Here is a 16,577-nt window from a genome sequence, read left to right on the forward strand (position 1 = left end):
TATCGCAGCTGACATCCGGCACTATGTGCCAGGAGCGGTCACGGACCGCTCCTGGCACATTAACCCCCCGGCACACCGCGATCAAAGATGATCGTGATGTGCCGGCGGTGCAGGGAAGCATCGCGCAGGGAGGGGGCTCCCTGTGTGCTTCCCTGAGCCCCCCGCAGCAACGCGATGTGATCGCGTTGCTGCGAGGGTCTTGCCTCCCTCCCTGCCTGCTCCAGACCCGGATCCAAGATGGCCACGGATCCGGGTCCTGCAGGGAGGGAGGTGGCTTCACAGAAGCCTGCTCAGAGCAGGCACTGTGAAGCAGCCTGCACTTCTCTCAGATCGGTGATCTGTCAGAGTGCTATGCAAACTGGCAGATCACCAATCTGTATTGTCCCCCCCCCCCCCCTGGGGCAAAGTAAAAAAGTAAAAAAAAAAATTTCCAAATGTGTAAAAAAAAAAAAAAAAAAAAAAAAAAAAAATATTCCAAAATAATGAAAAAAAAAATATTCCCATAAATACATTTCTTTATCTAAATAATAAAAAAAACAATAAAAGTACACATATTTAGTATCGCCGCGTCCGTACCAACCCGACCTATAAAACTGGCCCACTAGTTAACCCCTTCAGTAAACACCGTAAGAAAAAAACAACGAGGCAAAAAACCGCTTTATTATCATACCGCCGAACAAAAAGTGGAATAACACGTGATCAAAAAGACAGATATAAATAACCATGGTACCGCTGAAAGCGTCATCTTGTCCCGCAAATAACGAGCCGCCATACAGCATGATCAGCAAAAAAATAAAAGTTATAGTCCTGAGAAAGCGATGCAAAAATAATTATTTTTTCCATAAAAGTTTTTATCGTATAAAAGCGCCAAAACATAAAAAAAATAATATAAATGAGATATCGCTGTAATCGTACTGACCCGAAGAATAAAACTGCTTTATCAATTTTACCAAACGTGGAACGGTATAAACGCCTCCCCTAAAAGAAATTCATGAATAGCTGGTTTTTGGTCATTCTGCCTCACAAAAATCGGAATAAAAAGCGATCAAAAAATGTGACGTGCCCAAAAATGTTACCAATAAAAACGTCAAATCGTCCCGCAAAAAACAAGACCTCACATGACTCTGTGGACCAAAATATGGAAAATTTATAGCTCTCAAAATGTGGTAACGCAAAAAATATTTTTTGCAATAAAAAGCGTCTTTCAGTGTGTGACGGCTGCCAATCATAAAAATCCGCTAAAAAAACCTGCTATAAAAGAAAATCAAACCCCCCTTCATCACCCGCTTAGTTAGGGAAAAATAAAAAAAATGTATTTATTTCCATTTTCCCATTAGGGCTAGGGTTAGGGTTGGGGTTAGGGTTAAGGCTACAGTTAGGGTTGGGGCTAAAGATAGGGTTAGGGTTTGGATTACATTTACGGTTGGGAATAGGGTTGGGTGTGTCAGGGTTAGAGGTGTGGTTAGGGTTACTGTTGGGATTAGGGTTAGGGGTGTGTTTGGATTAGGGTTTCAGTTATAATTGGGGGTTTTCCACTGTTTCGGCACATCAGGGGCTCTCCAAACGCGACATGGCGTCCGATCTCAATTCCAGCCAATTCTGCGTTTGAAAAAGTAAAACAGTGCTCCTTCCCTTCCGAGCTCTCCCGTGTGCCCAAACAGGGGTTTACCCCAACATATGGGGTATCAGCGTACTCAGGACAAATAGGACAACAACCTTTGGGGTCCAATTTCTCCTGTTACCCCTGGGAAAATACAAAACTGGGGGCTAAAAAATAATTTGTGGGAAAAAAATTGTTTTATTTTTACGGCTCTGCATTATAAACTTCTGTGAAGCCCTTGGTGGGTCAAAGTGCTCATCACACATCTAGATAAGTTCCTTAGGGGTCTACTTTCCAAAATGGTGTCACTTGTGGGGGGTTTCAATGTTTAGGCACATCAGTGGCTCTCCAAACGCAACATGGCGTCCCATCTCAAATCCTGTCAATTTTGCATTGAAAAGTCAAACGGCGCTCCTTCCCTTCCGAGGTCTGCCATGCGCCCAAACAGTGGTTTACCCCCACATATGGGGTATCGGTGTACTCAGGACAAATTGTACAACAACTTTTGGGGTCCATTTTCTCCTGTTACCCTTGGTAAAATAAAACAAATTGGAGCTGAAGTAAATTTTGTGTGAAAAAAAGTTAAATGTTCATTTTTATTTAAACATTCCAAAAATTCCTGTGAAGCACCAGAAGGGTTAATAAACTTCTTGAATATGGTTTTGAGCACCTTGAGGGGTGCAATTTTTAGAATGGTGTCACACTTGGGTATTTTCTATTATATAGACCCCTCAAAATGACTTCAAATGAGATGTGGTCCCTAAAAAAAAAAAAAAATGGTGTTGTAAAAATGAGAAATTGCTGGTCAACTTTTAACCCTTATAACTCCCTAACAAAAAAAAATGTTGGTTCCAAAATTGTGCTGATGTAAAGTAGACATGTGGGAAATGTTACTTATTAAGTATTTTGTGTGACATATCTCTGATTTAATTGCATAAAAATTCAAAGTTGGAAAATTGCGAAATTTTCAAAATTTTCGCCAAATTTCCGTTTTTTTCACAAATAAATGCAGGTACTATCACAGAATTTTTACCACTATCATGAAGTACAATATGTCTCGAGAAAACAATGTCAGAATCACTGGGATCCGTTGAAGCGTTCCAGAGTTGTAACCTCATAAAGGGACAGTGGTCAGAATTGTAAAAATTGGCCTGGTCATTAATGTGCAAACCACCCTTGGGGGTAAAGGGGTTAAGATGGAAACCCCAAAGTGATCAGCGTAGAGCGCCGGATAAATGTGATCCCAAACATTATGTAAAATAATCCAAATAAAAGCTTCTACTCAAGCTACAAAAAAAATTAAGTCCCCACCCGGATCTGTCTTCTGTTTATGGAAGTATAGGGGCCACGTTACTTAGTACAAGAGCTCTAGATAACCATAATGTGCGCGCACCCCCCCCCCCAAAAAAAAAGGGGGAAAAAAAATTCTGTGCAACCAAATGCTCCCCCCCTTCTGAGCCCCGGTGTGCCTAAAGTGCAGTTGACATTTCTGCAGTGATGGGAACCTGCCTCACTTACTGGTGCGTCTCCAGAAACCTGAGCTGAAAATTAAAAACTTGGGGCCAGAGCAACACTTTGGTGGGGGGGAAAAATTGTAGTTTTCCATTTACTCAGCCTAATATTATACAATTCTCTGAATCACCTCACATTTTAAACAGCTCACTACACCCCTAGATGAAGTCAAGAGCTGTAGTTTCCAAAATGGGTGTCTGTGGGGGGGGTTCTGCTGTTTTTGGCATGTCGGTGGCTCTTTCAAATGTGACACGGCGTCTGCTACCTATTCCAGCCATTTTATGCTCCAAGTCATAGTGCCCCTTTCCTTCCCAGCCCTGCACCCAAACAGTAGTTTTCCCCCACATATGTGGTGTTGGCGCACTTAGAACAAATTGCACCACAAATAGTAGTTACATTTTCTCGTGTGTTACCCTTGTGAAAATGCAAAATTTGGTGCTAAAGCAATATTATTGTGGGGGAGAATTATTTTTTTCCTTCCAAATTGCTTTAATTCCTGTGAAACAGCTGAAGAGTTAATAAACTTCTTGAAAGTGGTTTTGAGGGGTGCAGTTTTTAAAATGGTGTCACTTTTGGGTATTTTGTGTCATAGGCCCCTCAAAGCCATTTCAAATGTGGTGTTGTCCAAAAAAAATGATTTTGTGACTTGTTGGGAAAACAAAATTGCTGATGTGAAGTAGACATGTGGTGGTATTAAAAGGATTTTCCACTACTAGGACAACCCCTTCTTAAACTAAATGTTATGCCTCGATAAAATAAAGCCTATACTCTCCTCCCTTACGGCGCCATTCCAGTGGTATCGGCACTTGTGATCTCAGGGCTGTGATACGGTGGAAAGACAAGTGATGCTCTGCACCCAATTGGCAATAGCGTCGCTGTCTCCACCTTCGGACAAAGGAAGTCTAGAATGAATTGCAGCCCCGGCTTCGTCTTCATGTTCAGTTTGTACAAAGGTGGAAAATGACACCAACACTGTTTGGGCGCTGGCGTCACAATACCACATAACAGCCCCGGTACAGCAAGTGCTGGCATGGGAGGTCAATATAAGCTTTATTTTATTGGGGCCAAACCTATTAAGTAGGGGTTGTCCGAGTAGTGGATAACACCTTTATCTATTGTGTGATAACTGTTATGCCTATAAACCAGATAGTTAACTTTTAAAAAAGTATCAATTTATCATTCTGATATTTTCATAAATGCAAAAAAACTTACCACTAAAAATTTTTTTGACACAATCTCAATCAATGAAATCCATCGAAGTGTTCCAGAGTTATTACCACAAAGGGATACTGGTCAGAATTGTAAAATGTGGTTCGATCATGACGGTGAAAACAGGCTGTTGGGCTGAAGGTGTTAAGACTTAACTTTGATGAACTTATCCTCTGCAGCAGAGGTAATTCTTGTTCTCTTTCCTGGAGAAAGTCACCATAAGAGCCATTTTCATCATAGCAATTGCTGGATTTTGTCATTAAGTCATGATGGACTATGGTTTCTCTCTTATTTGAGTGGTTCTTGCTACATTCTGGCTTAGAACAGTTGTGGAATAAGGGGAAATCTAGGGTTTAAAGCCATGTTCACATGCAGCAGTATTTGAAGGCTTCTTTTCTATGTATAAAACTGAAACCGTGCTCAAAAAGGCAATTTGAATGCAGTGTAAGGGAAAATTTAGACTGCCTTATAATTGGGATGAAGATCACGATGCAATGCTTGGACTGGCGGCTCTCCTGACCTGAGCGTGACATCTGCATCGAAATACATGAAACATGACTTAAGACATATTCTAGTTTGTTTCACACATTTCTCTACTCCCTTTCTCCATTTGTGGTTTTGCCGCCTTCAGTCAATCTACGATGTGCACATTCCAACAAGAACATGGATCATTGCAAGAACAAGGGTGTAAAAACTTTTGGCCAGTACTAAGTATAATTTCCCAAATAACTGGCTTCATCCACAGCTGTTCTATGCAGATGATATCCCTGTCTGCGCAGTATCGGCTCTGCTCATTCCAGACTAACAGGAAACCATCATTGTATAAAACACCTGCTCTACATCCAGAGCAGCGCGCACATTATTAGATTGCTGTGCACAATGTGAAGGCTCTAATTTACCATGTTCAAATGCAGCCTGCAGTGTAAAGAACAGATGCTAACATGACCACAACCCAAATCCTGACTGCATTAGGGTATGTTCACACGCTGCGGTTTTTGCTGTGGATCCGCAGCGGATTTGGCACTGCGGATCCGCAGCTTTTTTCCATGTAGGTTACAGTACAATGTAACCCAATGGAAAACAAAACCCGCTGTGCCGACGATCCTTTTTTCCCCAGGCAAATCCGCAGCGGTTTTGCCTGCAGAAAAAAGAAGTACCTGTCAATTCTTTCTGCGGATTCTGCTGCGGGTTTCCAGCAGCCCCAATAGGAAACTGCAGTTGGAAACCCGCAGTGGAATCCGCAGAAGAAAAAGGATCAAAAACCGCAGCGAAAAATCAGTGCGGATTTTAGCTGCGGTTTTTCAAAACAGGACCTGAAAAAAAAAAGGACGGAAAAAAGGATCGTGTGAACGTAGCCTAAATCCACTTTCCCCTCACATAGACACATTATATTTCAGATGTGAAGTCTAAAAAAAAATTCAGCAAATGGATTTTTTTCCCTCCCTGTATAAACTGGCTGCTTCTATTGTTCCCAGAATGACAGCTTCCATACTTTATACTACAGGCTGAAATTCTGGAAACGTGTATTACATCAAAGAGATGATTATTCTCCTTTTCATTATAAAATACCCAAAAATTATATATAAAACAATTTTATAGTAAAATGAATATAAAACATGTTTAAGAGCAAATTACAGAGCAGCACAGAACATTTGTAGGATCAACCCTGTATCAATAATTGTATATGAAGTCTGTAAGGTTGGAAGCACAACAGGTGGGCTGCAGCAGTGCTATTCTACCTAATTGTATATATACATCTACCCGTCTCTCCGCTCGCAGTCAGCCATCATCTTGACAACATTTTAGGGCCTAAGTTATCGCCTTTGGCCACTCCTAACTTTCAGAGGTCACTGAAATTTAGCTCAGGGGCGCTGTCTGAAAGTTCACCCAAGTCCTGGTCGCTGAGGTCATGGTTGCTCTGGATCCTTCCTTCTTTGCTTGTGCTGGATTTTTCTCTGGACTCTGTCGGAGGCAAATAATAAAATAAAATCTAAGAATGTGATGGGATTCCTGTTCTACACAAATCATTACGTACAACATCAACGCGATCATCTCAGATGTTGTGTGATTTAGCGATAATCAATTGTTAAGACTTTATGTTGCTTCCAGATGCACAATACTACCAGCCACCACCAGGGGGAGCTCACTGCACACGACTCCTATTGAAGTCCATCATTGGAGAGCTCCCCCTAGTGGCAGGACACTTTAAAACAATGTATAATGAAAAGTTCTGCAAATCTGGGGTTTTCATTTCTCATATTTCTTTAAAGATCTCTTATTCCTATCAGTAAATAGAACAGAAAACTCATCCTCCTGATTATTTTATCTACCAAGTTTATTGTAGAGGTGGATATTGCCTTAGGGTAGCGGTCTGTAACCTGTGATGGGGGTTGTTGAGAAGGAAATGTCCACTGTGCAAGATCCAGGACATGAGAGAAAGGGGCGATTACCTCTAGAAACCGTAGCAGCGGCTCCGAGGCTGTACGACGTGTCCTCAGAGCTAATGTCGGCCAGGCTGATCTCCGAGAAGTCATCATCCGCAGAAGAAGTTGACACGAACCTGCTGAGCTCCCGACTCTGCCTGCAGTATCTGTGATCTGTAGAGAATTAAGTAGAGCGGTAAAAGTCTATACTGAACAGCAGATGACATCACAGCACTCAAGATACAGGTTAGATCTGGAGAGCAGTGATGTCATCGCCTGTGTATTACATCCTGGAGGTGACATCACAGCTCTCCAGGAATAAGTTACATTGCACAGGGGGGCAATATCACCACTTTCCAGATATACAGTAAGTCATATTATGCACCACTCTTTAGATACAAGTGATAATATTACAGGCGTGACATCACCTGCAGATACAGGTCAGATCATACATCAATGATGACATCAGTGCTCCCTAGATACACTAGCTGTTATAACCTGCTGTGGCTGGGCTTGTACTGACCGGGCTGCGCACTGCTTGCTCTGTGAACTTTCCCCTCCAGGATTCTCACATCATCCAGCAGGTCGCCCATTGCTGATCTGTGGATTAAGCACACAGGAGGAGTAGAAGAGGTCTTAGATAATGGTAACACTACATGATGGTGGGCTTTTGGATACGGCCGGTACCTGAGCTGCACGATCTCTCGTTGCGCTCTCTGTGTATCTGATCGTGCCCGCTCCAGCTCCTGGGTCTGCACTTGATGGCTGCTCTGTATTCTCTCCAGCGCCTGGGGAAGATTACAGACGTTACACATGCCCGGCAGCGATTAGCGGACGCAGCCACCGTGTCCTGCTCCGCCACCTACCGCGCCGTGTTTCTCTTGCGTCCGCAGCAGCTCCTGCCCGTCTGTGATGTGTTGTCGTAAGTCGTCCTCTTGCCGGCCTTTTACAGAGAAGTAATAAGTGGTGGAAGGTTACCAGGGTATTGTGATAAACCTCGGACCCCCTCGCCCTAATCTCAGACCCCCTCGCCCTGCAGAAGTCACTCACGTAATCTTTGGCGCGTGTAGTCGCTGTCTCGCCGGAGACTTTCAAACTCCTTACACATCAGCCTCTTGCTGCAAGTGACAGAAGAATAATTGACATGAAGCGCACACTGATGGCGGAGAGGGGACTGCGGCTTTACTTACGTTTCGTTCATCTCCTGCGAGATGCTGACAGCTGAGCGCAGCGAGGGGCTCGATGCGCAGGTAGTAGAATCCCTCACTCTGGCCTCCAGGTGGCACAGTTCGCTGGACAGTTCCTGCCGCATGCCGTCCATCTTCCTCTGCAGCACAGACTCGGTCACATCCAGACCCCGTGAGGCTGCGAGCCGCTGCACCTCATCTGTACAATGGGGAGAGGGGAACATTACTGTCACTCATACTGAGGGTAGCAATGTTCGGGACAGGCCACATCCATGGCCAGCGCTGCACCCTCCTCCTGGGCATTTCATCCATTGCAAAAGGAGCAACCAATAGTGCAGCAGATCCAGCGATCCGAGACTTAGCGGACAGTATCAATGACGATCGTATCGGACCATTATAAGCTCATGCGGTAATCCTCAGCTCCTACCTTCCAGGCTCTGTATCCGCTGGATATGAAGGTCGCGGTCTCGCTCCAGACGGCCAATGGCTTGATGCAATGAAGTGATCATCTGACGGGAAGAAGGAGACAAAGCACATCATCAGCGGCTGTATGTGCAGGGAGAGCGCCCCTCAGTGGTCACATCCAGCCTAAATTATCTACAACTATAGTATTGTGGCCAAACCGTAGGAAAAGCAAATGCTATCAGACTAATGGGGGCCTGACTGGTAACAGATGGGGCTGTCGTGCGCCATCGCAGGTGGTATCCGCTTTACCAGGTACATTTGGCCGTGGCTGTGCCCGATATTACACCTCAGAGCAGCTCTGTTCAGTATCTGTGGCCATTCAGTCTGCGGATCAAATGGGGTCCCAGGAGTCGAACCTCCATCAATCCGATATTGAAAACTGATCCTAAGCATAGGCCATGAATAGAGGAGAATCTCAATAAACGCTTAAAGGGAACCTGACCGCAGATTCAGCCATCAAGAATCACAGTCCGGCTCCGTCGCTGCAGCCAGGCATGTTTTACTCTGCAACGTATAAAAAAAAAAAAAAAAAAGCCACAACATACACACAAAAAGCTGCGCGGGAACCATGTGGTTCAGGTGACTAGTACTGGAGGCTGGTCCCCGGATAGTCCCTGAAATGCTGAAATGATGGAGCCGAACTGTGATTTTTGCTGCCGCAGTTCAGGCAGAAGGAATCCGCTGTTCCCATGTTTGATCTGTGGAGGTCGGGCCACTGGGATGCAATTAAGGGGCCGTGGTGACTTTTGCATATTAGACCTTTCCGAAACCAAATCCGCCGAGTTCCCACTTGTGTGATGACTATAATGGGGTGAGGACATCATACCTTGGCCTGTGACAGCAGCTGGCTGCTCAGATTGACCATGTCTTCAGAGGACACTGCTGCAGGGTGCGTGTAGGCAGAAGGGGCGCACGGTGAGGCGGGTTTCATTTCTGACCAGTACTCATACTGGACTGATCTTCGTACAGTTGAATCATAGCAAAAATCTGCTAAAAATAAAAATAACATTATCGTAAGAAATTCAGAGCCAGTCTGGTATCATCATAAAGCTGTAAGGGCTCAGTGCTGCATCTGCCAGTTCTCCGCTTGCTGTCAGGGAATAGGAACATGTTTACACCCCAAAGATGAAATACTGTCCTTCTCTTATAAATATATTTGTGCTGCCGATGTGTTACGGTCTACACCGGTACACTGTAACAAACCCTCAGCTGGACTAGAGCAGGGCAGGATTTCAGTTTCTGGATGTAAAAATAAATATGCTCCAGTGTAGTGACAGCAAACAGATGCCTTGAAAGCAGTCTACAATGCAATATGACACTACGACCATCGTCGCTGTGCAGCCCGAGGTTAGAACAGGGTGTAAATTTGCCGCCGGGCTCGTACGCTCGATACCTCTGTTTTACCTCTGCTGGTGTCGCCCCGGGTGTACAGCCTCTCCTGCAATAAAAGAGCGAGTGTCAGAAGTGCCAGGTAGTGTCACAGAGCATGGGAGCAGCCGCCGGTATTAACCATTTTGTTTCTAATAGGACGTGGGAACTTCCGCAACACACACGGGAAGAGTCCAGAAACCCCCAGATGCAGACCCCAGAGGTTACTGCTCTCTATGTACACGGCATTTATAATATCTGACACCAATACTTTTCCTTCTCCAAACAGGGCAGGTGGCGGCAGTGTTATACAGCCGGCACCGGCCTCCAACAGCAGCGATCGGAGCAAGCTGTCAATCACAGGCACATTCAATTCGGTACCTTTTGCCAACTCCCTCCCCCATGATGTGACCGCACTGCGGTGCCAATAACCTGCCATGGTCACGATCACGGTGCTACTGTGAAGCTCCGCCACAAGCCGGCCTTCATAGCAGACTGATTCCACCATGTACGGCAATACTGGAGCATATAGAAGAAGCGATCAGATGAGCTCAGCTTAGAGTACACTATAAAAAACACACACACAACAATAATCCTAAAGAGTTGTTCAAAAATACACAATCAAAGCATTCTCTCTGTCTAAAAGCAAGATGAATAAAGTAAAACATTCACTATCACCGCATCCTTAGAGGATCCAGTCCATCGAAATATACAATTATTTAACCACTAAATTCCGTAAAGTAAAAAAAAAAAATAAAAATGCTGTTTTGTGGATGACGCAAAGGCCACAAAAACAGATTAAACCCTTCTGGCTCTTGTAAGAATGGGAGGAGGATTGATGCAGCACCGACAGGCTGCAGGGGTGACGACAGGCTGCAGCGCTGACGACAGGCTGCAGCGCTGACGACAGGCTGCAGCGCTGACGACAGGCTGCAGCGCTGACGACAGGCTGCAGCGCCGCGGCCTCTCACCTTGATCTTCGCCACGCTGTCGTCTGCGGCCGTGAGGACGGCGTCCAGCTTAGAATCCCAGCTCATGGCGCCAGCGGTCGGTTCTCACTAGGAAACGATAGGAATCCTCGGAGAAAACAAAATAAATAGTTATAAATATCCCAGAGAACAGCGGAGGGTCCGTTACAATGTATCATGGGACTACAAGCAGCCTGACACACTGTGACAGCCCTTCAGCAGGAGACAGGCCAGGGCTGCTGATGTGAGAACCGGCCCACAGACTCACTGTAACGCCACCTCAGCTGTGCAGTGAGCAGAGACCTTACACCCCAGTCTCCACCAGCTGCAGCCCCCCATGATGGTTACTGCTGTCAGACAGGCCCTGTGAGGGGCGTCACACACTTTCTGGGGTCTCACGACCTCTCACCTCCGTTCTCCTCCAACCATTCAGTCTGTCTCCCGGGCACCAGCGTCCTGCTTTCGGCGGGTAACGGCGGCTGCCGCGGTGGACACCGGGACGTGTAGTTCTCTCTGGCTGGCCTTGCACAGTGAGCGGGCGAAACATGAAACTACAAGTCCCAAGAGTCTCCGCGCAGTGTTATTGTTTAGGTAACCTCAGCTCCGCCCCCGCACTACGGGTCCCATGAGGCGCCGCGGCTGGAGGTGACTGGGGGTATGATGGGCGCACACGTGGAGATCCTGGAGAAGCTGCAGGGGGCGCTACAGTCGCAGGGGTTCGAGGTGCATCCGTTCCAGGTAACCGGTGATCCCGATATATGCTGCTGAATGTCAGAGGAGGCGGATCAGTGAGTAAGAGCCCGGAGGAGAAGGCAAAATAACTTCTGCCTCAGTCATCAGACCACAGATTCACGTGTACTGCTGCTGCCACTAGTTTTGCCACAGCTGGAGATCGGTTATAACTGACCTAGGAGGGGCTCAGTGGGTAAGAGCGCCTGGTACATATGTAACAGCTGCAATGCCATGAAGAAGGTGGTGCAGTGAATAAGAGTCTAGGGAGCAAGGATCTAACACTACTAGGGGAGGGTTAGTGGGTTAGACACTGGAAGTGTGTGTGTATGTGGGGGGGATCAGTGGGTCAGCTGCTGGGTTAGGTGTATGTCTGAGGAGAGAGTCAGTGGATAAAACTGACGGTGGTGGTGTGTTTGAAGAGGCGGGTCAGTGGATAAAGAACTGGAAGAGGTTTGTGTCTGAGGACGAGGATCAGTGGGTAAGAGACTGTAGAAGGTGTGTTCCTGAAATGAAGGGTCAGTGGATAAGAAACTGGAGGAGGTGTATGTCTGAGAAGGATCAGTAGGTAAGGTACTAGAGGAGGCATGTGCCTTAGGAGGAGGGTCAGTGGGTAAGGGACTGGAGGTGTATGTCCGAGGAGGGGGATCAGCAGGAGTATGTCTGAGGAGGGGATCAGTGGGTAAAATAATGAAGTATGTATGACTTGGTGGGTCAGTGAGAAAGACTAGAGAGAGTCCCACAGACAGAGACTAAGGACAATGGTAAGAGATGGGGCGAGAAGGTTCAGTTAATAAAATTCCTCAACAAACTCATCTGTGGAGGCTCAGTAGGTGGATGCACAAGACTGGACATTATGTACAGATGATGTGGCTCAGTGGGTAAGAGACTTCATTGTGTCCTGTAATGTAATCTTCCAGATGCTTTTCCCTTGGTGTTTTCCATGCAGATCGGTTGGTACAATGGCGTCCTGGATCCCGTCTTCCACCTCTCCTACCCTCTGGACACGCTGGCGTGCGTCGTGCTGAGTGCGCCCTCCATGTTTGAGAAGTCATTTAAGCCTTTCCTTGCTCAGCACGAGCTGCAGAGTCTCCGGGACCCGATTGACCAGTGCGTGTCCTACCACATGGCGCTGGTGCAGGAGGTGGGTGCAGAGACCCCGCCAGATACGATGGGGGGATAGAGGTGGGTGTGGCCTGGGTTTGGGTTTTGATGGAGACAGTTGTACATGGGCGGAGTAAATGAAGCTGGCTAAGCGGGGGTGTGGTCTGAATAATTACTGCTGTGCGTGGGCGGGGCCATAGTGTGACATTGGTGTCGATGTGACTCCGATTAATGTTCAGTTCTTTCCACGCAGAGATTTTCCGATCACGATGTTGACGTCATCTACGACTACGAGCTTCACCCCAATCGGCGCCCCAAGGTTCTCATGCAGACGGCGGCGCACGTGTCCGGAGCAGCGTACTATTACCAGAGGAAAGATGTGGAGCAGGATCCCTGGGGGGCGAGGGTGAGTGCCAGCAAAGGGGCAGTAATAATCGCCACTTGTACACAGCTACCTGGTCAGTGGGGCTGCCAAGAGGAGGGACTGAGGGTCTCTGATCGTTACCTGCCAAGAGGAGGGCTGAGGGTCCCTGATCATTATCTGTCAGGAGGAGGGACTGAGGGTCTCTGATCATTACCTGCCAGGAGGAGGGACTGAGGGTCTCTGATCATTACCTGCCAGGAGAAGGGACTGAGGGTCCCTGATCATTACCTGTCAGGAGGAGGGACTGGGGGTCTCTGGTCGTTACCTGCCAGGAGGAGGGACTGAGGGTCTCTGATCGTTACCTGCCAGGAGGAGGGACTGAGGGTCTCTGATCGTTACCTGCCAGGAGGAGGGACTGAGGGTCTCTGATCGTTACCTGCCAGGAGGAGGGACTGAGGGTCTCTGATCGTTACCTGCCATGAGGAGGGACTGAGGGTCTCTGATAATTACCTGTCAGGAGGAGGGACTGAGGGTCTCTGATCATTACCAGTGGGGCTTCTAGGAGGGACTGAGGGTCTCTGATCGTTACCTGCCAGTAGGAGGAACTGAGGGTCTCTGATCATTACCTGCCAGGAGGAGGGACTAAGGGTCTCTGATAATTACCAGTGAGGCTTCTAGGAGGGACTGAGGGTCTCTGATCATTACCTGCCAGGAGGAGGGACTGAGGGTCTGTGATCATTACCTGCCAGGAGGAGGGACTGGGGGTCTCTGATCATTACCTGCCAGGAGGAGGGACTGGGGGTCTCTGATCATTACCTGCCAGGAGGAGGGACTGAGGGTCTGTGATCATTACCTGCCAGGAGGAGGGACTGGGGGTCTCTGATCCATTACCTGCCAGGAGGAGGGACTGAGGGTCTCTGATCATTACCTGTCAGGAGGAGGGCCTGGGGGTCTCTGATCATTACCTGTCAGGAGGAGAGACTGAGGGTCTGTGATCATTACCTGCCAGGAGGAGGGACTGGGGGTCTCTGATCATTACCTGCCAGGAGGAGGGACTGGGGGTCTCTGATCATTTCCTGTCAGGAGGAGGGACTGAGGGTCTGTGATCATTACCTGTCAGGAGGAGGGACTGAGGGTCTCTGATCATTACCTGTCAGGAGGAGGGACTGGGGGTCTGTGATCATTACCTGTCAGGAGGAGGGACTGAGGGTCTGTGATCATTACCTGTCAGGAGGAGGGACTGGGGGTCTCTGATCATTACCTGCCAGGAGGAGGGACTGGGGGTCTCTGATCATTACCTGCCAGGAGGAGGGACTGGGGGTCTCTGATCATTACCTGTCAGGAGGAGGGACTGAGGGTCTGTGATCATTACCTGTCAGGAGGAGGGACTGGGGGTCTGTGGTCATTACCTGTCAGGAGGAGGGACTGGGGGGTCTCTGGTCATTACCTGTCAGGAGGAGGGACTGGGGGTCTGTGATCATTACCTGTCAGGAGGAGGGACTGGGGGTCTCTGGTCATTACCTGTCAGGAGGAGGGACTGAGGGTCTGTGATCATTACCTGTCAGGAGGAGGGACTGAGGGTCTCTGATCATTACCTGTCAGGAGGAGGGACTGGGGGTCTGTGGTCATTACCTGTCAGGAGGAGGGACTGGGGGGTCTCTGGTCATTACCTGTCAGGAGGAGGGACTGGGGGTCTGTGATCATTACCTGTCAGGAGGAGGGACTGGGGGTCTGTGATCATTACCTGTCAGGAGGAGGGACTGGGGGTCTCTGATCATTACCTGTCAGGAGGAGGGACTGGGGGTCTCTGATCATTACCTGTCAGGAGGAGGGACTGAGGGTCTGTGATCATTACCTGTCAGGAGGAGGGACTGGGGGTCTCTGATCATTACCTGCCAGGAGGAGGGACTGGGGGTCTCTGATCATTACCTGCCAGGAGGAGGGACTGGGGGTCTCTGATCATTACATGTCAGGAATGACACCGGATAGAAGCCGCACAGATTATGAACATATTATGTCAGAGCGGAGATTTACAGCTCTGGGCTCTGCAGGCCGGACTACGGGTCATGTGCCGTATGGTGGGATACATGACCTGATATTACTCGGCAGGGATTACAGCTGTCACTAATGAGGTTCTGCAGCAGGGGTGTATATTATAAATAGCCCCAGCTGCTGCAGAACTTCTTGGATTTGGGGGAGTATGTCAATAACAGAGACAATAATGGAGAAGACCTGATATTATTGATGGGTGGAGGGTCCACGCTGGGAGACATCGCTCTTGGTTCTCTGGAAACAGGTTTAGCGGCTTTTCTCATTCCTCCAAGATTAGTGGAGACTCAGGGCAAAGTCCAATGAAAACATTCTCGAGTCTCTCTGGAATTTCTGCACTTTCTGTCCTGTCTTTGTTTAGGGTCAGTTCTGTACTTTATATTTGGAGGTGGGGGTTATATTTGCTTATAGAAAGCAGTGCTAGATCTGACTTATAGTCGCTTACAGGTGAAACCATCTTCGTTTTTGTATTAATTACGCAAACACCGCTTCCACTTTTCATTAGAAAATTTGAAGTTCCTCATTATGTCCACTAGGTGTCGCTATACACGTACGTGTGCATATAACATACACTACAATACTGACACTTAGTGGACATAATGGGGAACTACATATTACTAATAGAAATGAGCAAGGGCTGATGATAATAGTTAAAACCTGCAGAAAATTATATTTATATCATAAATGTTATTAGTTTTCTGCAGACGTTCATTGACTTCTTTGCTTCCGCAGAAGATGTACGGTGTCTGTATTCATCCACGATTCGGGGGCTGGTTCGCCATTCGCGCTGTGCTGGTGTTTACCGATGTCCAGGTGCCAGGCTTGGAGCAGACTCTTCCTATTGACTGTGTCCCCAGCAGGGAGGACAGAATACGTCTCCTAGAACACTTCAACTTTAACTGGAAAGATGGGAAGTATCGGGATGTGCTGCCGGCAGAGGAGAAGTATTCGGCGGAGCAGACTTTGTACTTTGCTACTGCACCTGCAGAGAGACTGAAGCTGCTCAGACTTTGGGGTCAGATACGGCCCATCTCTCCCTGCTGAGACGGACGACTCCTTCACCACCGGGCCCTTCCAACCAAGTCCTGCTCTATATTCAGTCTATGCTGTGGCCCCAGGTCATGAGTACGGGGGGCCGGTACTGGGCAATTACAGGAAGATCTAACACTACATGGTACTAGGTATTTATTGGTCTTATCGACGGGGCGGGGGCCGGGTTTGTAATTTCTTGATTTTCTTTTTCTCAATTCCTAAAACTCCCTTTTTTTTTTTAATTTATTTTGTGACATTATTGATTATTTATTAAACTTTGGTGAAAATTTTATTTAATGATGGAAACGTTTATTTTTGTAATAAGTCTAATAAAAAAAATGGACACATTATCTTCAGGTTTGTCACAAGTTCACGCAAGAGAACGTCAGCGTAAGGTACATAGGGTCTGAATATTGGGGGAGGGATTGACCGGGAAGAAGAAGTGACCCCAAGAAGAACCCCCCCCCCCTTCAAGAAAATAAAGGATCCATTCAGTCACATGTCAGTCAACATGGCAGTACTAGGGGTCTTTAGCAGGCCTCATCTGCCATCATAACTCTTTGGCAT

The 16,577-nt window shown here is 47.4% G+C and overlaps 2 protein-coding genes across 8 annotated transcripts; one reads left to right on the forward strand and one right to left on the reverse strand.

Annotated features, from left to right (window-relative positions):
* Positions 1-5,897: 5,897 nt before the first annotated feature.
* On the reverse strand, positions 5,898-11,346 carry CCDC159 (coiled-coil domain containing 159). 6 transcript variants are annotated; one of them, XM_077277083.1, is made up of 12 exons: positions 11,142-11,346; positions 10,736-10,841; positions 9,801-9,834; positions 9,223-9,386; positions 8,359-8,440; positions 7,935-8,130; positions 7,795-7,862; positions 7,611-7,687; positions 7,432-7,532; positions 7,268-7,344; positions 6,772-6,918; positions 5,898-6,283 (listed from the first exon to the last, which is right to left on the reverse strand). In XM_077277083.1, exons 2-12 carry the CDS (start codon positions 10,799-10,801, stop codon positions 6,162-6,164), a joined length of 1,134 nt encoding a protein of 377 aa, XP_077133198.1. In that variant the 5' UTR covers positions 10,802-10,841; positions 11,142-11,346; the 3' UTR covers positions 5,898-6,161. The 6 variants fall into 6 exon arrangements, with proteins under 6 accessions (XP_077133198.1, XP_077133199.1, XP_077133202.1 ...); XM_077277084.1 differs by having other exon boundaries at positions 9,223-9,383; positions 11,142-11,332; XM_077277087.1 differs by having other exon boundaries at positions 9,223-9,383; positions 9,790-9,834; positions 11,142-11,287.
* MMACHC (metabolism of cobalamin associated C) lies at positions 11,340-16,359 on the forward strand. Of its 2 annotated transcripts, none has more exons than XM_077277091.1 (4): positions 11,340-11,470; positions 12,411-12,605; positions 12,819-12,971; positions 15,711-16,359. In XM_077277091.1, the coding sequence occupies exons 1-4, from the start codon at positions 11,390-11,392 to the stop codon at positions 16,020-16,022; spliced, it is 741 nt and encodes a 246-aa protein (XP_077133206.1). In that variant the 5' UTR covers positions 11,340-11,389; the 3' UTR covers positions 16,023-16,359. The 2 variants fall into 2 exon arrangements, with proteins under 2 accessions (XP_077133206.1, XP_077133207.1); XM_077277092.1 differs by lacking the exon at positions 11,340-11,470 and adding an exon at positions 12,204-12,225 and having other exon boundaries at positions 15,711-16,168.
* The last annotated feature ends 218 nt before the right edge of the window (positions 16,360-16,577 follow it).

This window comes from Ranitomeya variabilis, chromosome 8, assembly GCF_051348905.1.
Source record: "Ranitomeya variabilis isolate aRanVar5 chromosome 8, aRanVar5.hap1, whole genome shotgun sequence".
Lineage (NCBI taxonomy): Eukaryota > Metazoa > Chordata > Amphibia > Anura > Dendrobatidae > Ranitomeya > Ranitomeya variabilis.

Coding starts and splice junctions, on each gene's coding strand:
- CCDC159 (XM_077277083.1), bottom strand. CDS start 10,801: ATGAGCTGGGATTCTAAGCTGGACGCCGTCCTCACGGCCGCAGACGAC. Junction 8,441..9,222: donor AGCTGCTGTCACAGGCCAAG/GTATGATGTCCT, acceptor TCTTCCCGTCAG/ATGATCACTTCATTGCATCA. Junction 7,345..7,431: donor CGAGAGATCGTGCAGCTCAG/GTACCGGCCGTA, acceptor CTTAATCCACAG/ATCAGCAATGGGCGACCTGC.
- MMACHC (XM_077277091.1), top strand. CDS start 11,390: ATGATGGGCGCACACGTGGAGATCCTGGAGAAGCTGCAGGGGGCGCTA. Junction 11,471..12,410: donor TCGAGGTGCATCCGTTCCAG/GTAACCGGTGAT, acceptor TTTTCCATGCAG/ATCGGTTGGTACAATGGCGT. Junction 12,606..12,818: donor ACATGGCGCTGGTGCAGGAG/GTGGGTGCAGAG, acceptor CTTTCCACGCAG/AGATTTTCCGATCACGATGT.